Genomic DNA, 23,360 nt, shown 5'->3' on the forward strand with positions numbered 1-23,360 from the left:
AGGCCGACTTGCTCTCCCATCACTTCTGTGAGGATGAAACAGTCCTTTGTTCTGGAAAGGAAAGGAGAAGATAAGTATACTAGGGTCGAAAGGGGTGATCCGAGTACCCGAGCACCCGTCTGTTTACCTGCTGATCCGTTAGCAAACGAGTACCCGTTAGTCATGTACGACGTCCCGGTACGGTATTATTAGCTGGCTTCTACAGTCGTACAGTTCGCTGTAAAGTTTGAATGTGTTGTTGCTGGTTGGATGCTGCTACATATGACAACTCCTCGGACTGTTTTGCATGCTAGGGCTGTGAGTGTGCATGCTGTGCTTGTCGCCATGCAGAGCACTTGCTGTCAAGTGCATGACTTTGCTTGTCGCCATGCAGTGCACTTGCTGTGAAGTGCATGACTTTGCTTGTCGCCATGCAGTGCACTTGCTGTGAAGTGCATGACTTTGCTTGTCGCCATGCAGTGCACTTGCTGTGAAGTGCATGACTTTGCTTGTCGCCATGCAGTGCACTTGCTGTGAAGTGCATGACTTTGCATGTCTGCAGTTCTGGTATGAAATGTGGAAGGCTATTGTACAGTCACTGTTTAAAGGGTATAAACCGGGTAACTATTTACACTCAGCTCAGGGATGTCGGAACGTGATTTAGTGTAGTACGGTCAGCTATCTGAACTGTACAATTTACGCGTGAGGGAGGGGTGGCGGAGCTGAAATGTTTGGAAATTTAGAGCCCAAATCAGCACATGTTATTGATTCGGGGGGTACTTGCGGCAAATAGTGGTAGGGTCATTACCGTAGTGACCGTTGCGTGTCCGACGCCCCTGCAGCTATTTAGTTTCAGCTATACGGCACCAACCCGAAATGCCGAAATTAAAACGCTGAGGAAAATTTTCAAATCGGCTTTGGTGATGCAGTAGTATTGACCGCGTGCCGAAAAATAAATTGCTGTTAAAATGTCAAAAATCATGAAATGCCGGAATTTTCTCTATACACTGTTGCATTTCTAAAATTGGTCCGTGGAGCCAGATCCCAAGCTGGACGCCCAAGCTGGAAACCAAGCTGGATCCCAAGCTGGACCCCAAGCTGGACCCCAAGCTGGACCCCAAGCTGGAAACCAAGCCGGATACCAAGCTGGATACCAAGCCAGATCCGAAGCTGGACCCCCAAGCTGGAAACCAAGCTGGAAACCAAGCCGGATACCAAGCCGGATACCAAGCCGGATCCCAAGCAAGATCCCAAGCCGGATCCCAAGACGGACCCAAACCGGACCCCAAGCCGGATCCCAAGCCGGATCCCAGGCCGGATACCAAGCTGGATCCCAAGCCGGATCCCAAGCCGGATCCCAAGCCGGACACCAAGCCGCATACCGAACCGGATCCCAAGCCGGATCCAAATCCGCATCCCAAGCCGCATCCCGCTGATGTCGGCAAAGTCAAGAAAGGCAGACCTGAGTGTGGCCTTCACCAGAGCAGGGATCGAGCTATTGGACAACATCAAGAGAATAATAATAATAATATTCTCGGGATCCGCGTCGGCATCGCTTGAATGTTCAGAAACACACAAACTAGCCTTCGCATCCGCAGGCCACCACTATGCCTGTTCACCTTAGTGGCGGATGCAGACCTCACAAGTGAGTCAGGGGAGAGCAGGTTAATCTCTCAACCAATCGGGCGTGTAACAGCCCATAACCCTGTAAACTGCATCCTTGTTACTCTCACTCCGAGCTGTGAGTACCCAGTTGACCGTGGGTATCGGGACAGTTCAACACGCGTAATAAAAAGTCTTTTTACGCGTTCCCTGCTACCAGCGCGGGTCTTGAACTCGGGACCTGATGATTCGCAGGCAGGCCTGCAAACCAATCGGCCATATACGTTGGTCCTCAAGAGAATAGCAACCGTAAGGGAGATAAAACTGTCACTTGTGCAGTTTGCCTTGAAAAGTAGAATGTTTGCTTAAACCGCAAGAAGTGCAAGCAAAAACTGTATATCTACCTATGGTTGGTGATTATTTGTACGAGATGTGTGCAAGTTCACGCACTAGCGCTAGTTCGATAAGCGGGGTGCAGTATACTCGCAATGTTGATAAGGTGAAGGTGTACCTTCGAGTTTACAATTAGAGCAACACGCAGGTAAAGACGCTGATCGCGTACCGGCACACGGCCCTGTCCCGAGCGGGCACCATATGCAGCAAAAAGAAAATCCGAAGTATCTCGACACGGGCAAAGGTGTTATATCTTTTGAACTCGTCAGCTTCAGCCGTGGTCGCAGCCATTGTTTCGCAGCCGTCATCGCAGCCATTTTGTCGCAGCCGTGGTCCCAGCCATTTTCGCAGAAGTGGTCGCAGCCATTTTTTCGCAGAAGTGGTCACAGTCATTTTCGCAGCCGTGGTCGCAGTCATTTTCGCAGCAGTGGTCGCAGCCATTATTGCAGCCGTGTCGCAGCCATTTTCGCAGCCGTGGTCGCAGCCATTTTGTCGCAGCCGCGGTCGCAGCCATTTTGCAGCCGTGGTCGCAGCCATTATTTCGCAGCCGTCGTCGCAGTAATTTTCGCAGCGGTGGTCGCAGCCTTTTTCGCAGCCGTGGTTGCAGCCATTTTTTTCGCAGCCGTGGTCGCAGCCATTTTCGCTGCCACTTTCTGTGTCGCAGTCATCGTCGCAGTCTGTGACGCCTCCGTTGTCACAACCGTTTTCTGTGTCGCAGCCATCGTCTCAGTCTGTCCCGCCTCCGTTGTCGCAACCGTTTTCTGTGTCGCAGTCGTCGTCTCAGTCTGTGCCTCCTCCGTTGTCACAACCGGTTTCTGTGTAGCAGTTATCGTCGCAGTCTGTGCCGCCTCCATTGTCGCAATCGTTTTCTGTGTTGCAGTCATCGTCGCAGTGCCGCCTCCGTTGTCACAACCATTTTCTGTGTCACAGTCGTCGGCGCAGTCTGTGCCCCCTCCGTTGGCACAACCGTTTTCTGTGTCGCAGTCGTCGTGGCAGTCTGTCCCACCTCCGATGTAACAACCATTTTCTGTGTCGCAGTCTGTGCCGCCTCCGTTGTCGCAACCGTTTTCTGTGTTGCAGTCATCGTCGCAGTCTGCGCCGCCTCCGTTGTCACAACCGTTTTCTGTGTCGCAGTCGTCGTCACAGTCCGTGCCTCCTCCGTTGTCGCAACCGTTTCCTATGTCACGGTCATCGTCGCAGTCTGTGCCGCCTCCAATGTCGCAACCGTTTTCTGTGTTGCAGTCATCGTCGCAGTCTGCGCCACCTCCGTTGTCACAACCATTTTCTGTGTCACAGTCGTCGGCGCAGTCTGTGCCCCTTCCATTGGCACAACCGTTTTCTGTGTCGCAGTCGTCGTGGCAGTCTGTGCCGCCTCCGATGTAACAACCATTTTCTGTGTCGCAGTCGTCGTCGCAGTCTGTGCCGGGTCCGTTGTCACAACCATTTTCTGTGTCGCAGTCGTCGTCGCAGTCTGTGCCGCCTCCGTTGTCACAACCGTTTTCTGTGACGCAGTCGTCGTCGCAGTCTGTGCCGCCTCCGTTGGCACATTTGCTGCCTACATGTATATCACAACCGCTGTTTGCAACGCAGACATTTTTTCGCAACCTTCGTCTCAGCCATTTTCGCAGCCGTCGTCGCAGCCATTTTTTCGCAGCCGTGGTCGCGGCCACTTTCGCCAGCTGTGGTCACAGCCCTTTTCGCAGTCGTTGTCTCGAACATTTTTCGCAGCCGTGGTCGCAGTTATTTTCGCAGCCTTGGTCGCAGCAATTGTTTCGCAGCCGTCGTCGCAGCAATTTTGTCGCAGCCGTGGTCGCAGCCATTTTCGGAGCCGTGGTCGCAGCCATTTTTTCGCAGCCGTGGTCGCAGTCATTTTCGCAGCCTTGGTCGCAGCTATTTTCGCAGCCGTGGTAGCAGCCATTTTTGCACCCGTGGTCGCAGCCATTTTCGCAGCCGTGGTTGAAGCTATTTTTCGCAGCCGTGGTCGCAGCCATTTTCGAGGCCGTAGTCGTAGCCATTTTCGCAGCCGTGGTCGCAGCCATTTTCGCAGCCGTGGTCGAAGCCATTATCGATACGCAACTACTGCCTGCGTCGCATTCATTTTCACAGCCTATATTTGTGCTCAGTCGTTGTCTGTGTCGCAACCGCTGCCGTGGTCGCAGCCATTGTTTCGCAGCCAGCGTCGCAGCCATTTTGTCGCAGCCATTTTCGCAGCCGCGGTCGCAGCCATTGTTTCGCAGCCGTCGTCACAGCCATTTTCGCAGCCGTGGTCGCACCAATTTTTTCGTAGCCATGGTCGCAGCCATTTTTGCAGCAGTGTCGCAGCCATTTTCGCAGCCGTGGTCTCAGCCATTTGTACGCAGCCGTCTACGCAGCCATTTTCGCAGTCGTGGTTGCAGCCGTATTACGCAGCCGTGGTTGCAGCCATTCTCGCAGCCTTGTTTGCAGCCATTTTTTAGAAGCCGTGGTCGAAGCCATTTTTCGCAGCCGTGGTCGCAGCCATTTTGTCGCAGCCGTGGTCGCAGCCATTTTCGCAGCCGTGGTCGAAGCCATTTTTCGCAGCCGTGGTCGCAGCTATTTTCGCGGCCGTAGTCGCAGCAATTTTCGCAGCCGTGGTCGCAGCCATTTTCGCAGCCATGGTCGCAGCCATTATCGATACGCAACTACTCCCTGCGTCGCAGTCATTTTCACAGCCGTTATTTGTGCTCAGTCGTCGTCTGTGTCGCAACCGCAGCCGTGGTCGCAGCCATTGTTTCGCAGCCGTCGTCACAGCCATTTTGTCGCAGCCATTTTCGCAGCCGTGGTCGCAGCCATTGTTTCTCAGCCGTCGTCGCAGCCATTTACGCAGCCGTGGCCGCACCCATTTTTTTCGCAGCCATTGTCGCAGCTATTTTCGCAGCCGTGTCGCAGCCATTTTCGCCGCCGTGGTCCCAGTCATTTTTTCGCAGCCGTCGAAGTAGCCATTTTCGTAGTCGTGGTCGCAGCCATATTACGCGGCCGTGGTTGCAGCCATTTTCACAGCCGTGGTTGCAGCCCTTTTTTAGAAGCCGTGGTCGCAGCCATTTTCGCAGCCATGGTCGCAGCCATTATCGATACGCAACTACTCCCTGCGTTGCAGTCATTTTCACAGCCGTTATTTGTGCTCAGTCGTCGTCTGTGTCGCAACCGCAGCCGTGGTCGCAGCCATTGTTTCGCAGCCGTCGTCGCAGCCATTTTGTCGCAGCCGTGGTCGCAGCCATTGTTTCGCAGCCGTCGTCGCAGCCATTTACGCAGCCGTGGCCGCACCCATTTTTTTCGCAGCCATTGTCGCAGCTATTTTCGCAGCCGTGTCGCAGCCATTTTCGCCGCCGTGGTCCCAGCTATTTTTTCGCAGCCGTCGACGTAGCCATTTTCGTAGTCGTGGTCGCAGCCATATTACGCGGCCGTGGTTGCAGCCATTTTCACAGCCGTGGTTGCAGCCATTTTTTAGAAGCCGTGGTCGCAGCAATTTTCCTCAGCTGTGGCCGCAGCCATTTTTTTCGCAGCCGTGGTCGCAGCCATTTTCGCAGCCGTGGTCGCAGCCATTATCGCAGCCGTGGTCGCAGCCGTTGTCGCAAACATTTTTTCGCAGCCGTGGTCGCAGTCATTTTCGCAGCCGTGATCGCAGCCCATTTTTCGCAGCTGTGGTCGCAGCCATTTTTGCAGCCGTGGTCGTAGCTATTTTCGCAGCCGTGGCCGAAGCCATTGTTTCGCAGCCGTCGTCGCAGCCATTTTGTCGCAGCCGGGGTCGCAGCCATTTTCGCAGCCGTGGTCGCAGCCATTTTTTCGCAGCCGTGGTCGCAGCCATTTTCGCAGCCGTGGTCGCAGCCATTATCGCAGCCGTGGTCGCAGCTATTTTTGCAGCCGTTGTCGCAAACATTTTTTCGCAGCCGTGGTCGCAGTCAATTTCGCACCCGTGATCACAGCCCATTTTTCGCAGCTGTGGTCGAAGCCCTTTTTGCAGCCGTGGTCGTAGCTATTTTCGCAGCCGTGTCCGCAGCCATTGTTTCGCAGCCGTCGTCGCAGCCATTTTGTCGCAGCCGTGGTCGCAGCCATTTTCGCGGCCGTGATCGCAGCCATTGTTTCGCAGCCGTGGTCGCAGCCATTTTCACAGCCGTGGTCGCACCCATTTTCGCAGCCGTGTCGCAGCCGTGGTCCAAGCTATTTTTCGCAGCCGTCGACGCAGCCATTTTCGTTGTCGTGGTCGCAGCGATATTACGCAGCCGTGGTTGCAGCCATTTTCGCAGCCGTGGTTGCAGCCATTTTTAGAAGCCGTTGTCGCAGATATTTTTAGCAGCCGTGGTCGCAGCCATTTTTTCGCAGCCGTGGTCGCAGCCATTTTAGCATCCGTGGTCGCAGCCATTATCTCAGCCGTGGTCGCAGCTGTTGTCGCAAACATTTTTTCGCAGCCGTGGTCGCAGTCATTTTCGCAGCCGTGATCGCAGCCCATTTTTCGCAGCTGTGGTCGCAGCCATTTTCGCAGCTGTGGTCGCAGCCATTTTCGCAGCCGTTGTCGCAGCCATTATCGATACGCAACTGCTGCCTGCGTTGAAGTCCTTTTCACAGGCGTTATTTGTGCTCAGTCGTTGTCTGTGTCGCAACCGCAGCCGTGATCGCAGCCATTGTTTCTCAGCTGTCGTCGCAGCCATTTTTTCGCAGCCGTGGTCGCAGACATTTTCGCAGCCATGGTCGCGGCCATTTTCGCCAGCTGTGGTCGCAGCCCTTTTCGCAGCCGTTCTCGCGAACATTTTTTCGCAGTCGTGATCGCAGTCATTTTCGCAGCCTTGGTCCCAGCCCTTTTTTCACAGCCGTGGTCGCAGCCGTGGTCGCAGCCATTGTTTTGCGGCTGTTGTCGCAGCCATTTTATCGCAGCCGTGGTCGCAGTCATTTTCGCAGCCGTGATCGCAGCCCATTTTCGCAGCTGTGGTCGCAGCCATTTTTGCAGGTGTGGTCGCAGGTTTTTTCGCAGCCGTGGCCGAAGCCATCGTTACGCAGCCGTCGTCGCAGCCATTTTGTCGCAGCCGTGGTCGCAGCCATTTTCGCCGCCGTGGTCGCAGCCATTTTTTTCGCAGCCGTGGTCGCAGCCATTATCACAGCCGTGGTCGCAGCTATTTTTGCAGCCGTTGTCGCAAACATTTTTTCGGCGCAGTGGTCGCAGTCATTTTCGCAGCCGTGATCGCGGCCCATTTTTCGCAGCTGTGGTCGCAGCCATTTTTGCAGCCGTGGTCGTAGCTATTTTCGCAGCCGTGGCCGCAGCCATTGTTTCGCAGCCGTCGTCGCAGCGGTTTTGTCGCAGCCGTGGTCGCAGCCATTTTCGCAGCCGTGATCGCAGCCATTGTTTCGCAGCCGTCGTCGCAGCCATTTTCACAGCCGTGGTCGCACCCATTTTTTCGCAACCATTTTCGCAGCCGTGTCGCAGCCGTGGTCCAAGCCATTTTTTCGCAGCCGTCGATGCAGCCATTTTCGTAGTCGTGGTCGCAGCGGAATTACGCAGCCGTAGTTGCAGCCATTTTCGCAGCCGTGGTTAGAGCCTTTTTTTAGAAGCCGTTGTCGCAGCTATTTTTAGCAGCCGTGGTCGCAGCCATTTTTTCGCAGCCGTGGTCGCAGCCATTTTCGCATCCGTGGTCGCAGCCATTATCGCAGCCGTGGTCGCAGCCGTTGTCGCAAACATTTTTTCGCAGCCGTGGTCGCAGTCATTTTCGCAGCCGTGATCACAGCCCATTTTTCGCAGCTGTGGTCGCAGCCATTTTCGCAGCTGTGGTCGCAGCCATTTTCGCAGCCGTTGTCGCAGCCATTATCGATACGCAACTACTGCCTGCGTTGAAGTCATTTTCACAGGCGTTATTTGTGCTCAGTCGTTGTCTGTGTCGCAACCGCAGCCGTGATCGCAGCCATTGTTTCTCAGCTGTTGTCGCAGCCATTTTTTCGCAGCCGTGGTCGCAGCCATTTTCGCAGCCGTGGTCGCGGCCATTTTCGCCAGCTGTGGTCGCAACCCTTTTCGCAGCCGTTGTCGCGAACACTTTTTCGCAGCCGTGATCGCAGTCATTTTCGCAGCCTTGGTCGCAGCCCTTTTTTCGCAGCCGTGATCGCAGCCGTGGTCGCAGCCATTTTTTCGCAGCCGTGGTCGCAGCCATTTTCGCATCCGTGGTCGCAGCCATTATCGCAGCCGTGGTCGCAGCCGTTGTCGCAAACATTTTTTCGCAGCCGTGGTCGCAGTCATTTTCGCAGCCGTGATCACAGCCCATTTTTCGCAGCTGTGGTCGCAGCCATTTTCGCAGCTGTGGTCGCAGCCATTTTCGCAGCCGTTGTCGCAGCCATTATCGATACGCAACTACTGCCTGCGTTGAAGTCATTTTCACAGGCGTTATTTGTGCTCAGTCGTTGTCTGTGTCGCAACCGCAGCCGTGATCGCAGCCATTGTTTCTCAGCTGTTGTCGCAGCCATTTTTTCGCAGCCGTGGTCGCAGCCATTTTCGCAGCCGTGGTCGCGGCCATTTTCGCCAGCTGTGGTCGCAACCCTTTTCGCAGCCGTTGTCGCGAACACTTTTTCGCAGCCGTGATCGCAGTCATTTTCGCAGCCTTGGTCGCAGCCCTTTTTTCGCAGCCGTGATCGCAGCCGTGGTCGCAGCCGTCGTCGCAGCCATTTTGTCGCAGCCGTGGTCGCAGCCATTTTCGGAGCCGTGATCGCAGCCATTTTTTCGCAGCCGTGGTCGAAGTCATTTTCTTAGCCGTGGTCGCAGCTAATTTTGCAGCCGTGGTAGCAGCCATTTTTGCAGCCGTGGTCGCAGCCACTTTCGCAGCCGTGGTAGCAGCCATTTTTCGCAGCCGTGGTCGCAGCCATTTTAAGGGCCGTAGTCGCAGCCATTTTCGCAGCCGTGGTCGCAGCCATTTTCGCAGCCGTGGTCGCAGCCATTATCGATACGCAACTACTGCCTGCGTCGCATTCATTTTCACAGGCGTTATTTGTGCTCAGTCGTTGTCTGTGTCGTGGTCGCAGCCATTGTTTCGCAGCCAGCGTCGCAACCATTTTGTCGCAGCCGTGGTCGCAGCCATTTTCCCAGCCTTGGTCGCAGCCATTGTTTCGCAGCCGTCGTCGCAGCCATTTTCGCAGCCGTAATTCGCAGCCGTCGTCGCAGCCATTTTGTCGCAGCCGTGGTCGCAGCCATTTTCCCAGCCGTGGTCGCAGCAATTGTTTCGCAGCCGTCGTCGCAGCCATTTTCGCAGCCGTAATTCGCAGCCGTCGTCGCAGCCATTTTGTCGCAGCCGTGGTCGCAGCCATTTTCCCAGCCGTGGTCGCAGCCATTGTTTCGCAGCCGTCGTCGCAGCCATTTTCGCAGCCGTAATTCGCAGCCGTCGTCGCAGCCATTTTGTCGCAGCCGTGGTCGCAGCCATTTTCCCAGCCGTGGTCGCAGCCATTGTTTCGCAGCCGTCGTCGCAGCCATTTTCGCAGCCGTAATTCGCAGCCGTCGTCGCAGCCATTTTGTCGCAGCCGTGGTCGCAGCCATTTTCCCAGCCGTGGTCGCAGCCATTGTTTCGCAGCCGTCGTCGCAGCCATTTTCGCAGCCGTAATTCGCAGCCGTCGTCGCAGCCATTTTGTCGCAGCCGTGGTCGCAGCCATTTTCCCAGCCGTGGTCGCAGCCATTGTTTCGCAGCCGTCGTCGCAGCCATTTTCGCAGCCGTAATTCGCAGCCGTCGTCGCAGCCATTTTGTCGCAGCCGTGGTCGCAGCCATTTTCCCAGCCGTGGTCGCAGCCATTGTTTCGCAGCCGTCGTCGCAGCCATTTTCGCAGCCGTAATTCGCAGCCGTCGTCGCAGCCATTTTGTCGCAGCCGTGGTCGCAGCCATTTTCCCAGCCGTGGTCGCAGCCATTGTTTCGCAGCCGTCGTCGCAGCCATTTTCGCAGCCGTAATTCGCAGCCGTCGTCGCAGCCATTTTGTCGCAGCCGTGGTCGCAGCCATTTTCCCAGCCGTGGTCGCAGCCATTGTTTCGCAGCCGTCGTCGCAGCCATTTTCGCAGCCGTAATTCGCAGCCGTCGTCGCAGCCATTTTGTCGCAGCCGTGGTCGCAGCCATTGTTTCGCAGCCGTCGTCGCAGCCATTTTCGCATCCGTGGTCGCACCCATTTTTTCGCAGCCATTTTCGCAGCCGTGGTCCCAGCCATTTTTTCGCAGCCGTCGACGTAGCCATTTTCGTAGTCTTGGTCGCAGCCATATTACGCAGGCGTGGTTGCAGCCATTTTTTAGAAGCCGTGGCCGCAGCCATTTTTCGCAGCTGTGGTCGCAGCCATTTTGTTCGCAGCCGTGGTCGCAGCCATTTTCGCAGCCGTGGTCGCAGCCATTTTTCGCAGCCGTGGTCGCAGCTCTTTTCGCGGCCGTAGTCGCAGCTATTTTCGCAGCCGTGGTCACAGCCATTTTCGCAGCCATTATCGATACGCAACTACTCCCTGCGTCGCAGTCATTTTTACAGCCGTTATTTGTGCTCAGTCGTTGTCTGTGTCGCAACCGCGGCCATCGTCGCAGCCATTGTTTCGCAGCCGTCGTCGCAGCCATTTTCGTAGTCGTGGTCGCAGCATTATTTTGCAGCCGTGGTTGCAGCCATTTTCACAGCCGTGGTTGCAGCCATTTTTTAGAAGCCGTGGTCGCAGCCATTTTTCGCAGCCGTGGTCGCAGCCATTTTTTTCGCAGCCGTGGTCGCAGCCATTTTCGCAGCCGTGGTCGCAGCCATTATCGCAGCCGAGGTCGCAGCCATTTTCGCAGCCGTTGTCGCAAACATTTTTTCGCAGCCGTGGTCGCAGTCATTTTCGCAGCCGTGATCGCAGCCCATTTTTCCCAGCTGTGGTCGCAGCCATTTTTGCAGCCGTGGGCGTAGCTATTTTCGCAGCCGTGGCCGCAGCCATTGTTTGGCAGCCGTCGTCGCAACCATTTTGTCGCAGCCGTGGTCGCAGCCATTTTCGCAGCCGTGATCGCAGCAATTGTTTCGCAGCCGTCGTCGCAGCCATTTTCACAGCCGTGGTCGCACCCATTTTTTCGCAGCCATTTTCGCAGCCGTGTCGTAGCCGTGGTCCAAGCCATTTTTTCGCAGCCGTCGACGCAGCCATTTTCGTAGTCGTGGTCGCAGCGATATTACGCAGCCGTGGTTGCAGCCATTTTCGCAGCCGTGGTTGCAGCCATTTTTTAGAAGCCGTTGTCGCAGCCATTTTTCGCAGCCGTGGTCGCAGCCAGATTTTCGCAGCCGTGGTCACAGCCATTTTCGCGTCCGTGGTCGCAGCCATTATCACAGCCGTGGTCGCAGCCATTTTCGCAGCCGTTGTCGCGAACATTTTTTCGCAGCCGTGGTCGCAGTCATTTTCGCAGCCGTGATCGCAGCCCATTTTCGCAGCTGTGGTCGCAGCCATTCTCGCAGCTGTGGTCGCAGCACTTTTCGCAGCCGTTGCCGCAGCCATTATCGATACGCATCGATATCATTTTCACAGGCGTTATTTGTGCTCAGTCGTTGTCTGTGTCGCAACCGCAGCCGTGGTCGCAGCCATTGTTTCTCAGATGTCGTCGCAGCCATTTTGTCGCAGCCGTGGTCGCAGCCATTTTCGCAGCCGTGGTCGCGGCCATTTTCGCCAGCTGTGGTCGCAGCCCTTTTCGCAGCCGTTGTCGCGAACATTTTTTGCAGCCATGGTCGAAGTCATTTTCACAGCCTTAGTCGCAGCCCTTTTTCCGCAGCCGTGGTCGCAGCCGTGGTCACAGCCATTGTTTCGCAGCCGTGGTCGCAGCCGTGGTCGCAGCCATTTTCGGAGCCGTGATCGCAGCCATTTTTTCGCAGCCGTGGTCGCAGTCATTTTCGCAGCCTTGGTCGCAGCAAATTTTTGCAGCCCTGGTGGCAGCCATTTTCGGAGCTGTGGTCGCAGCCTTTTTTCGCAGCCGTGGTCGCAGCCATTTTCGCAGCCGTGGTCGCAGCCATTATCGATACGCAACTACTGCTTGCGTCGCATTCATTTTCAAAGGCGTTATTTGTGCTCAGTCGTTGTCTGTGTCGTAACCGCTGCCGTGGTCGCAGCCATTGTTTCGCAGCTAGCGTCGCAGCGATTTTGTCGCAGCCGTGGTCGCAGCCATTTTCGCAGCCGTAGTCGCAGCCATTGTTTCGCAGCCGTCGCCGCAGCCATTTTCGCAGCCGTAGTCGCACCCATTTTTTCGCAGCCATGGTCGCAGCCATTTTCGCAGCCGTGTCGCAGCCACTTTCGCAACCGTGGTCCCAGCCATCTTTTCGCAGCCGTCGACGTAGCCATTTTCGTATTCGTGGTCGCAGCCATATTCCGCAGCCGTGGTTGCAGCCATTTTCGCAGCCGTGGTTGCGGCCATTTTTTAGAAGCCGTGGACGCAGCCATTTTTCGCAGCGGTGGTCGCAGCCAGTTTTCGCAGCCGTGGTTGTAGCTATTTTCGCAGCCGTGGTCGCAGCAATTTTCGCAGCCGTGGTCGCGGCCATTTTCGCAGCCGTTGTCGCAGCCATTATCGATACGCAATTGCCGCCTGCGTCGCAGTCATTTTCACAGCCGTTATTTGTGCTCAGTCGTTGTCTGTGTCGCAACCGCAGCCGTGGTCGCAGCCATTGTTTCGTAGCCGTCGTCGCAGCCATTTTGTCGCAGCCGTGGTCGCAGCCATTTTCGCAGCCGTGGCCGCAGTCATTTTCACAGCCGTGGTCGGCAGCTATTTTCGCGGCAGTGGCAGCAGCCATTTTTGCAGCCGTGGTCGCAGCCATTTTCCCAGTTGTGGTCGCAGCCATTTTTCGCAGCCGTGGTCGCAGCCATTTTCGCTTCCGTGGTCGCAGCCATTATCGCAGCCATTATCGCAGCCTTGGTCGCAGCCATTTTCGCAGCCGTGGTCGCAGCTATTTTCGCAGCCGTCGTCGCAGCCATTTTGTTGCAGTCTGTGCCGCCTCCGTTGTCGCCACCAGTTTCTGTGTAGCAGTTATCGTCGCAGTCTGTGCCGCCTCCGTTGTCGCAACCGTTTTCTGTGTCGCAGTCATCGTCGCAGTCTGTGCCACCTCCGTTGTCCCAACCGTTTTCTGTGTCGCAGTCGTCGTCGCAGTCTGTGCCGCCTCCGTTGTCACAACCGTTTTCTGTGTCGCAGTCATCGTCGCAGTCTGTGCCGCCTCCGTTGTCACAACCGTTTTCTGTGTCGCAGTCGTCGTGGCAGTCTGTGCCGCCTCTGTTCTCGGCACCATTTTCTGTGTCGCAGTCGTCGGCGCAGTCTGTGCCGCCTCCGTTGTCACATTTGCTGCCTACATGTATGTCACAACCGCTGTTTGCAACGCAGCCATTTTTTCGCAGCCGTCGTCGACGCCATTTTTTCGCAGCCTTCGTCGCAGCCATTTTCGCAGCTTTTTTTCGCAGCTGTGGTCGCAGCTGTTGTCGCAAACATTTTACCGCAGCCGTGGTCGCAGTCATTTTCGCAGCCGTGGTCGCAGCCCTTTTTTAGCAACCGTGGGCGCAGCCATTTTTGCAGCCCTGGTCGTAGCCATTTTCGCAGCCGTGGTCGCAGCCATTATTTCCCAGCCGTGGTCGCAGCCATTTTGTCGCAACCGTGGTCGCAGCCATTTTCGCAGCCGTGGTCGCAGCCATTTTTCCCAGCCGTGTTCGCAGTCATTTTTGCAGCCGTGGTCACAGCTATTTTCGCAGCCGTGGTAGCAGCCATTTTTGTAGCGGTGGTCGCAGCTATTTTCGCAGCCGTGGTCGCAGCCATTTTTCGCAGCCGTGGTCACAGCCATTTTCGCGGCCGTAGTCGCAGCCATTTTCGCAGCAGTGGTTGCAGCTATTTTCGCAGCCGTGGTCGCAGCAATTTTCGCAGCCGTGGTCACAGCCATTTTCTCAGCCGTTGTCGCAGCCATTATCGATACGCAACTGCAGCCTGCGTCGCAGTCATTTTCACAGCCTTTATTTGTGCTTAGTCGTTGTCTGTGTCGCAACCGCAGCCGTGGTCGCAGCCATTGTTTCGCAGTCGTCGTCGCAGCCATTTTGTCGCAGCCGTGGTCGCAGCCATTTTTGCAGCCGTGGTCGCAGCCATTTTTCGCAGCCGTGGTCGCAGTCATTTTCGCAGCCGTGGTCGCAGCTATTTTCGCAGCCGTGGTGGCAGCCATTTTTGTAGCCATGGTCGCAGCCATTTTCGCAGCCGTGGTCGCAGCCATTTTTCGCAGCCTTGGTCGCAGCCATTTTCGCGGCCGTAGTCACAGGCATTTTCGCAGCCGTGGTTGCAGCTATTTTTGCAGCCGTGGTCGCAGCCATTTTCGCAGCCGTTGTCGCAGCCATTATCGATACGCAACTGCTGCCTTCGTCGCAGTCATTTTCACAGCCGTAATTTTTGCTCAGTCGTTGTCTGTGTCACAACCGCTGCCTGTGCCGCAGTTGTATTCGCAGCCTTTGTCGGCGTCTCGGTCATTGTCGCAATCGTTGCCCGCATCGCAGTCGCTGTTGCAGCAGTTGTCTGCGTCACAATCCTTGCCTGTGTCTCGGTCGGTGTCACATCTGTTGCCGGTGTCGCTTTCATTGTCATCACCACAGTCGATGTCAAAGCCGTTGTCTATGTCGTTGTCTAAGCCTCTACTGTTTTCTATGCTGCCGACATTGCCTGCACCACCTTCCATGGCAGCAGAGTATGAGAAGCCGGCCGTTGATAAGCAGTATCATGCAGCATGAGCACCAAGCAAGACGCCTGCACTCGGTTAGCAATCCTGACCGGTGATAATGTATTAGGCGAATTTCCAAAATGTCATTTCCAATGCATACTAAGGGCAGAAGGAGAGTAGTATTTCTAAAAGTATGTCAAAATGTTCGAAATTATTTATGTTTAGCATCCCCCCACCTCACAACAGAGCAACCGAGTTTTTGCTGGGAGTGCCGATTCGAGCAACTGGTATGATGGCTCTGCTTGGAGCCGCTAGATGGCTCGCAGCTGAGCCAGCAAATGACTCCGCTTGGAGCAGGAGAATGACTCTGCATGGAGCCGGCAAATGACTTCGCATGGAGCCGGCGAATGACTCCGTACGGTGCCGGCAAATGACTCTGCATGGCGCCGGCGAATGAATCCGCATGGAGCCGGCAAATGACTCCGCATGGAGCCGGCGATTGACTCTGCATGGAGCCGGCGAATGACTCTGCATCTAGCCGGCGAATGACTCCGTATGGAGCCGGCGAATGACTCCGCATGGAGCCGCCAAATTACTCCGCATGGAGCCGCCAATTACTCTGCAATGAGCCGCCGAATGACTCCGCATGGAGCCGTCAATGCCTCCGCATGGAGCCGCCAATGACTCTGAGTAGAGCTGCCAAATGCTAAATATATAGAGATGCATAACCAGTTGAGAGCATATTATATTCTCATGGACTATACAGATACCGTCATGTGTGCGCCAGAAACATGAGATGAGCAAGTGGGTGGGAGGGTGGGAAGGAAACCGTTTGGGAACACATGTTCCGCAAGTTGCACGCTCGAAAGTCCGAACAGCAATGACATGCAAGAGACATTGTAGGGCGTGTGCCCACGTGACATGCGCATGCGTGCAGGTTGGGCCAGCTCGCTGGGCTGGCTGCTAACTCGCGTTAGCATGCTAACGCTCATCGCTCAGAAAATGTACGTGTTTAGCACCCCCCCCCCCCCCCAAAAAACACAGGCGTAGGGCGCGTTCAGACTGGTGTAAAAAGCAAGCGGAATGTGAAAGTTGTCACGGTGAATCGGTTCCCGCCAGCACAAACACGGAAAAGGTTTCCCACCACCAATGTTTCCCACCACTGTGCAGCCTTGTGGGATGCAGATTGCAGCGGAACACGGCGGGAGCACTTTTGATTATTTTGAGTTTTGACTTCTAGACTGCCAACTTCTTCCATAATGCCGAATGTTCGGCTCAGCAATGGAGAGGGAGCGCATGGAGCTGTACGTGGTGATTTTTGAGGGCTCTGCAGGGAAACCGTTGACTGCAAACGAGAGGCATACTCTGATCGCTGAGAGGATGAATGCCACCCAAGCAGCACACACTCTGGACATCGTGTTCTTTCCGTAGGCAAGCACAAGCAAAAGCACGAGAGCTTTCCTGCGGAGGTATTACTTTGGCCGTATTTCAGCATGGTTGAGTGGAAAAATTCAAAAAGGTTTATTTCAAGAAAACCCCAAAAGGAAGACGGGGGGGGGGGGGGGGGGCATGTCCTCAGCGCTCGAAGAGACGTTCTACTATCTGCCGGTATAGCTCTTGCCAATTGAGGATGTAGCCGGCTGCTTTGCCAGCGCTTGTAAATTGGCTATTTTCAAGCAATTATGTGTTGCGCCAGGGGGTGATTGCCCTCGTCTTCTGAGATCCTGGCTTGGCTAAGCGGTACTGCTCCAGACATTCTTCTAAGGCGAGGCAATGTTGGCTTGATGTAGGAAGTCCAGTTCCGGTCGCTGAAAAGCGAAAAATGCAGTCACAGCTCACCTGCACAAAGTGAATGGGCGCCTCGTGGCTGCAGTTCGAGATGCAGTTCGAGGCCGAAGTATCTTCTCCCGCGGCCTTTTCAGCCTTGTCGATGCTATTTTTAGGGAGCTAAGGTCATTACCTTCACAATGGTGCCACACATGCCATGCTTCCAAAAATAATGCCTCTGAGCTTGGCACGGATGCACTTGGAAGTACTAATTTTTGACCAGATCCGTACTCGGCCCCGTGAGGAACACCCGATTTTCGTTTTCAGCGGCCTCGAATTAGCCTAACCCAAGAGGATTCTAGAACATTGAGGCTCGCTCCTTATCGCGGTAGAAGGAAGATGATCACAGAAACCAGCCCACGGCGATTTCCTGGTGGTAGACGAAAAAAATCGAGTGAACTGCGCGCACACTGTAAAAGCAGTGACGGTGAAAACGTGTGACTTATGCAAGCAGGCGCGCACGGCCTGCGTGCACACTGCATGCATGCACACATCCTGTATCGCAATGTATGCACCAGATAGTGCAGTGCTGGACGGAAACCACACGGCTCACATACATACTTGCATTTACTTCCGTGACTATTTTTCCCCCGTTTTCCGATCTTCAATCGAGTATAACTCTAGATTGCCTTGGAATTTTGGGTTCAAATTTTCCCAGGTTGTTTCTCACATCTTCCAGGTGTAGAAAACTAGCGTTTTATGCGAAACTCGCGAATTTGGTTTTTCAATTGAAGTCCCTACTTGATGGAGTATTGTTCGTAGCTTGTTCGTATACGCTGTGGTGTGGCTCGTTTGTAGACCCATAAATAATGTGATATTTAGGCCATTTCGAGTGGTATGCAAGGTTCAAGATTCCCTTCAGAAACTTTTTCAAGGGCTTTGCAATCGATGCACACCCCAAAGGGAACATACTTGCAACTTTTGAGCGAAATCGGAGAGATCCACTTGCACACATACTTTGGTATTCTCAAACATGCAAAAAGGGGAAGTATACCCTAAAGTCAAATTTTCACCAATTGTAGTCTTCGGGGTGCTGAGTCGAATGGTCTTTGTCCGAGAAAGCTGAGACGCTCCCTTCCTCCTTTATTCCCAATCGAACTCGCACACTTCCACCGAAACAGGGTGACTGCGCCCTACTAGATAGGCATTAGTATGGAAAAAGTCTCTAAAAACGCCGTTTCCTTCTTATAAAAGGGAGGATGACCGCGATTGGTCCGTATGTTGTGGTTTTTTGGCAGCTGAGTCGACTGGTTTTGGTCCGAAAAGGCTGCGATGCAGCGTTCGGCCCTTATTCCCAATCGAACACAGTTGAGTAAGCGGTCCCGTGCTCATGCGTACACCAGTTGCCTGGTCACCGTGCCTGCACTGGCTGCAGGCTACAATTTTCACATCAAGGTTCAACTCAAAGGTTCAAAGCAGAGAGTCGTAAGAGGCTTTTACGACTCCCTGGTTCAAAGGTTCAACTCGAGTGACATAAACGGGCCCAAATGTAAATGAGCACGTGACCGCTTACTCAACCGTGTTCGATTGGGAATAAGGGCCGAACGCTGCATCGCAGCCTTTTCGAACCAAAACCAGTCGACTCAGCCGCCAAAAAACCACAACATACGGACCAATCGCGGTCATCCTCCCTTTTATAAGAAGGAAACGGCGTTTTTAGTGACTTTTTCCATACTAATGCCTATCTAGTAGGGCGCAGTCACTTTGTTTCGGCGGAAGTGCGCGAGTTCGATTGGGAATAAAGGAGGAAGGGAGCGTCTCAGCTTCCTCGGACAAAGACCATTCGACTCAGCACCCCGAAGACTACAACTAGTGAAAAATTGATTTTAGGGTATACTTCCCCTTTAAGTTTTTTTGGACCTTGGCGGATCCAAAGGATCCACTCAATCGATCAGGATCCGGATCCAACCAAACGAACATGCCCTAAGCGAGTTCCACGTTACGTCCAACCTCATACCTGCGCTGGGAAGCTGGCCTCTCCGCGACATCTAGCCAGGAATTTCTAATCCAACACTACTCCCATCGCTGCAGAGAAAACTATACTGAGGAACGGTTTCAAATTCAAAAAAATGCGTGCAAAACCTCAGTCAGTTTGGCATCAACTGGCGCACCAGAAAATGTTGGGGTTGGAAGGAGAATCTTGTCATTTGGAGTGACAAGTGATCACCGCTGCTTTTCCCTGTACACTTTGTTCTGCAGCGTAAGGAGCAGTTTTGGAGTAGAAATTGCTGACTAGACCAGCTTTCCAGAGCAGGTGTGAGTTTGTACGTATGTCAGCATGGTAGAGTGGAACAATACAAAAAATAGACTTCAAGAAAAGCCAAACAGGATGATCGGGGACATTTCCTCAGTACTAGAAAAGGTGTTCTTCTATCTGCCGATATATAGTTCGTGCGAATTGCAGACGTAGCTTGCTGTTTTATCATCGCTTGTATATCGGCTGTTTTCGACATTATTACTTGTTATGTCAGGGGTGCTGGCTCTAGTCTTCTTTGATGCTGGCGTGGCCAAGCGATGCTACCTCCCGGACCCCTTCTAAGGTGAGGAGGCAATGTTAGCTTGATTTCGTTTTGTTGATAGTTTATTTTGTGTACGCGCCTGTGGTGTGGTTTGGTTCTACACACATACACATACATTATGGGATTTTAGGTACGCTATTTTTCAGGGTACGCCATTTTCAAGGGATTTTCACAGTCGCTTAACACCTGAAAAGGAAACTTAACTGCAACATTAGAGCGAAAGAGGAGAGATCAACTTGCACACTTGTTTTGGTTTTCTCAGACATGCAGTTTCGTAATAGTTGCACCTTCTGTGTTTAAAGTACTGCTTACCCAAGCAAAGTCCTGAACAGGCCATACCACTCCTTTGCCCTGTCAGCAAAACATCGCACAAATACAAAAGAACGTACTTTGATATAACGTTATGTAGAACCAAAGCTTGCACACATACATACGTACACCTGACCACACACTACACACACTCATGCATGCAGACACAAATATCCCAGGCCCGTCGCATCGACTTTAGAGGTGGGGGCGGCCATGGAAGGGGGGGGGGGGGGAGATGCGGCCTCCCCGGCAAAAAAAAATCAACAATTGAAGCCTATTGCAAGAATTTCCGGGCATTTGGTGCCATTTCAGTGGAACTATAATGAACGACCTTTTTGATTCGGCAACAAACCAAGAAGATGCTACGATCGGGGACAATAATTTCTTTTTTATCCTCCCCGGGAAAATATTTCAAAAATTGAAGCCAATTGCAAGCATTTTCAGGCATTTGGTGCCATTTCAGTGTAACTGCAATGAATGACTTTTTGATTCTGCAACAAACCACGATAGGGGACAGGGATTCTTCATTATTTGCCACGGTTGCACTGAGCTGCGGATATTGCGCTTTGTTGCACATAGCCAGCAATCGCATGTCATCACGAACATTCAAAATCAACATAATTTTGCGAATCGACCTTTTTTCAGCATCACTTTTCAAAGAGGACAAAGCAAAGTCGGCCGAAAGAAGCCCAGAGGAAGAAAATCACCCTCTCCACTTTGCCATCACGATACTGACATAGATACGAGACGAAACAATTAAAAAATCCAGAAGAAAACTGATCGGCCATCATCGCGCTGACTTTGGTCTGAGAATTTTTATCACGATCAAAAATGTACAAGGAGCACTCAAAATAAGCTACAGATGTACCTTTATCACTCTCTACTCCTTTTTCAAGACACAAAAGTCGACTCTCCACTTTCAAACCAGGAACCAGACATACCAGTGGTCCTTTTCAGCTGCTCCACGAGCGCAGGAAATGTTTACCAAAGGGCGCAGAGCAGCATCTATTCCAGAAAAAGAGCTAAAATACGAGTGAGACTGCATGCCTAAGTACATGCGTGAGTACATGCAGAAAATAGTCAATTTCAGCGTTTCTGCTCCAAACGGCAACTTGCTTCGACTAGCTACAAAGATTACACCAAAGGATCAAACAACCGTTTTCTTCCTTTTCTTGACAGGTGGGATCCTTGTGCTTGGCCCAGCACGCCAAAAATCACACCTCGGAGGAGTACAAAAATTACAACTCCCAGATGTCCTCGATTGCTGGCCATGAGTGTGCTCCGAGAAAAATACTGGCGAAAAAGTGGGGTGGCTGTGACGGCCTTGTCACATCCATCCATGCACAGGCATGCATACACAGAATCAATTCTGCTCCATTCATTTCGCAACCGGAATCGGATCTGCACTTAACAAACGCAGTCGCGTGCATCAAACAAACGCACCCGAACCAAAACACGGCGGAAGGACTTTGGAATGTTGTCGGAATGACACCAAACAAACGCAACCTCATCTTCTCTACAGAAAAATGGAACAGATTACCTAGAGACGTCCGCTCCAGCACAACGCTGGACCTTCAAAGCTGCAGTGGTACCCCTTACACTATTGGTCCCAGAGTGTGCATGTTGTATTCCTTGTTCAATACCGGCAACAGTAGCTCATGTCATGTTTGACAATGGATCAATACTATTGATCTCCAGCTGACTATCAAATTTTTTTCTCTTTTTTATTCCCACTTCACTACCTTCTGATTGGAAAGAAATGCCCGTTGGGATTTGCAAAATACAACAAAGTCAAAAAAAGAATTAGCCTGGTATACACCACACGGCTGGTTGACTTGGCTTTTCTGGCCAGTGAATGCTATTTCTCTCTCTCTCTCTCTCTCTCTCTCTCTCTCTCTCTCTCTCTCTCTCTCTCTCTCTCTCTCTCTCTCTCTCTCTCCCTCCCTCTCTCTCTCGCACACACACACACGCACAGATCAACGGACGCGCACACGCACACCACCCCCACCCCCCCCCACATACACACATCTATATGTTGCGAAATACGATTCAATTATTATTTACGCACATTGTCGTATATGGTTCTTGTCTTGTAGAATCCAGTGTCTGACGTCATGGTCTAGTCTATATGTGAGTATAGTAGGATGTGTGCCGTGTATTGTATGAGGTGCATGCAAGAGTGTGTATAGTCAGAGACTGACTTGCATTCGTAGTGCTAGCTTTGTCAGAGAGCGAGGGTGATCAGTGGTGCGTCCGTGGTCTGGTTGTCTTGGTCTGGGTCATGTGGTCTGTACGTATTCGTCCCTGATTGGTCTTCGCATCATATCAGTGTGTACCCCCTTGAAGTTGAAGTACTCGACATGACTCCCAACCAGGGTACAAGCAACCCGGTGTTCTTCTTCCAAAACGGGTCCAAATACCCCCCCCCCCCCGCAACGGGTCACTGACCCCCGCTTGACCCGGCTCTGGAGCAGACACTACCGCGGACTATGGATGGAGTGCATGGAACATACAGTATACAGCACACAAGGCTGACAGCAGAGAGCCAGACCAGAACTAACAATAACCATTACAAGATCACGCATATAGCGCACAGCAATCAAAAGCAAAGCGCATTCATACATGCCATTCCTACCTGATGGTGGAGCTTGTCAACCAGATCCACATTCTTTGAATTCGCTGCCGACTATATCTTTGCTATTGTCGCTCTGTCTATCCTCTCACCTTTCTTCAACCCTCAAGTCTTCTGTAGAACTTCTTTCCAGTCGGTCTCTCTGCTCTTCTCTCTACGCTTCATCTCAACAACGTTTCTCTTCTCCATTTCTTCGTTCCTGTACTTCTCTAAACTTCTCTACTACCTGTATCTTTCATTAGTTAGTTCTCTTCGTTTGAATGATTTTCTTCAACATGATCATGATCATGACTTATGACTATTGTAGTCGACTGTGTTTTTGCACTTTGAGCTTGAGCTTGATTTTCTTTCATGTCTTTTTTGCCGAATGTACAGTGCGCTAGTGCGCTGTCGACATGCCTATCATCCTGGTCATGTCGTGCACTACACACATGCACTCAGTCTGTCTGTCTACCATGGTCTACGTCTACAATCTAGTCGGTGCATGTGCGCACGTCACGTGCGCTGTGTGTGAATAATGCATGCAGCGCAGCTACTGTTGTAGACATGGAAATCCGGTCGCACGTCTAGCGGCCCCAGGGTGCTGGCCATGCAGCCGTGGACAAGCTGCACCCACATGCGCTGCATGCAGCGCTAGCGCGATCGTCGCATCGGATCAACAAGTGCACTGCACGCAGCGTTCTGTACGCGCGCTGAGGTCGCCGGCCGACTGGATTTCCATGTCCGCTACAGTACATGACATACAATCATGTACATTACATACATACATGTGATTGTAGTCTTCACACTTGCCACGTGATCGTTGCCACGGTTTGAGCCAATCAGACTTCAGAGCGCTCACAGGCAGGGCATGAACCTCTGATCATGCCCTGCCATTCAGGCCCTTGGGCTTGAAAAGTTGAATGGCACCGTAGCCTAGGCGTAGGAGAACATGAATGATCACGTGATGAGTATACTCGCATGTGGAGAGACTTACCTGATCGAGGTGGAACAACTCAAGAGAGAAAGAAAAAGCCTGATATCCGGTCCATGTATCCATGCGGTGGCATTTCAGGCCCTTGACCAATCAGCACGTCCCGAGAGCGTGTGGAGGTGAAACTGAACACGCCGCCATGAAGGTATAAAAGGAAGAAACCTCTAGGGGTGGTGGTCGGGGACGTGGAGGATTCAGCTTCTGAGTTTCAGGTTGGTACGTTGGTACGAGGGAAGGCCGCTCGAGGGCCTGAATCAACAAAGCCCGAGAGCGTACCAACCTGAAACTCAGAAGCTGAATCCTCCACGTCCCCTGAAACTTCACCTTGCTTGAGATGAAACTTTACCTTGCTTGAGATGAAACTTTACCTTGCTTGAGTTGAAACTTTACCTTGCTTGACATGAAACTTCAGAACGAAACTTCACAACGAAACTTCACAACGAAACTTCAGCCGGAGCGCACGGAGGTGGAACTTCAGCTTCTGAGTTTCAGGTTGGTACGCTCGA

At 53.0% G+C, this 23,360-nt stretch overlaps 1 protein-coding gene across 1 annotated transcript in view; it reads right to left on the reverse strand.

The window, feature by feature from the left end:
• The window catches only part of LOC135811938 (uncharacterized), a 49,476-nt gene that overhangs the window by 14,675 nt on the left and 11,441 nt on the right, over window positions 1-23,360 (reverse strand). The window contains exon 2 of the mRNA XM_065325210.1: window positions 19,253-19,291. Coding sequence (XP_065181282.1) covers window positions 19,253-19,277 — 25 coding nt within the window. The 5' untranslated portion in view covers window positions 19,278-19,291. The remainder of the gene's footprint in view (window positions 1-19,252; window positions 19,292-23,360) is intronic.

Source organism: Sycon ciliatum, chromosome 3 (genome assembly GCF_964019385.1).
Source record: "Sycon ciliatum chromosome 3, ocSycCili1.1, whole genome shotgun sequence".
In the NCBI taxonomy this organism is placed as follows: Eukaryota; Metazoa; Porifera; class Calcarea; order Leucosolenida; family Sycettidae; genus Sycon; species Sycon ciliatum.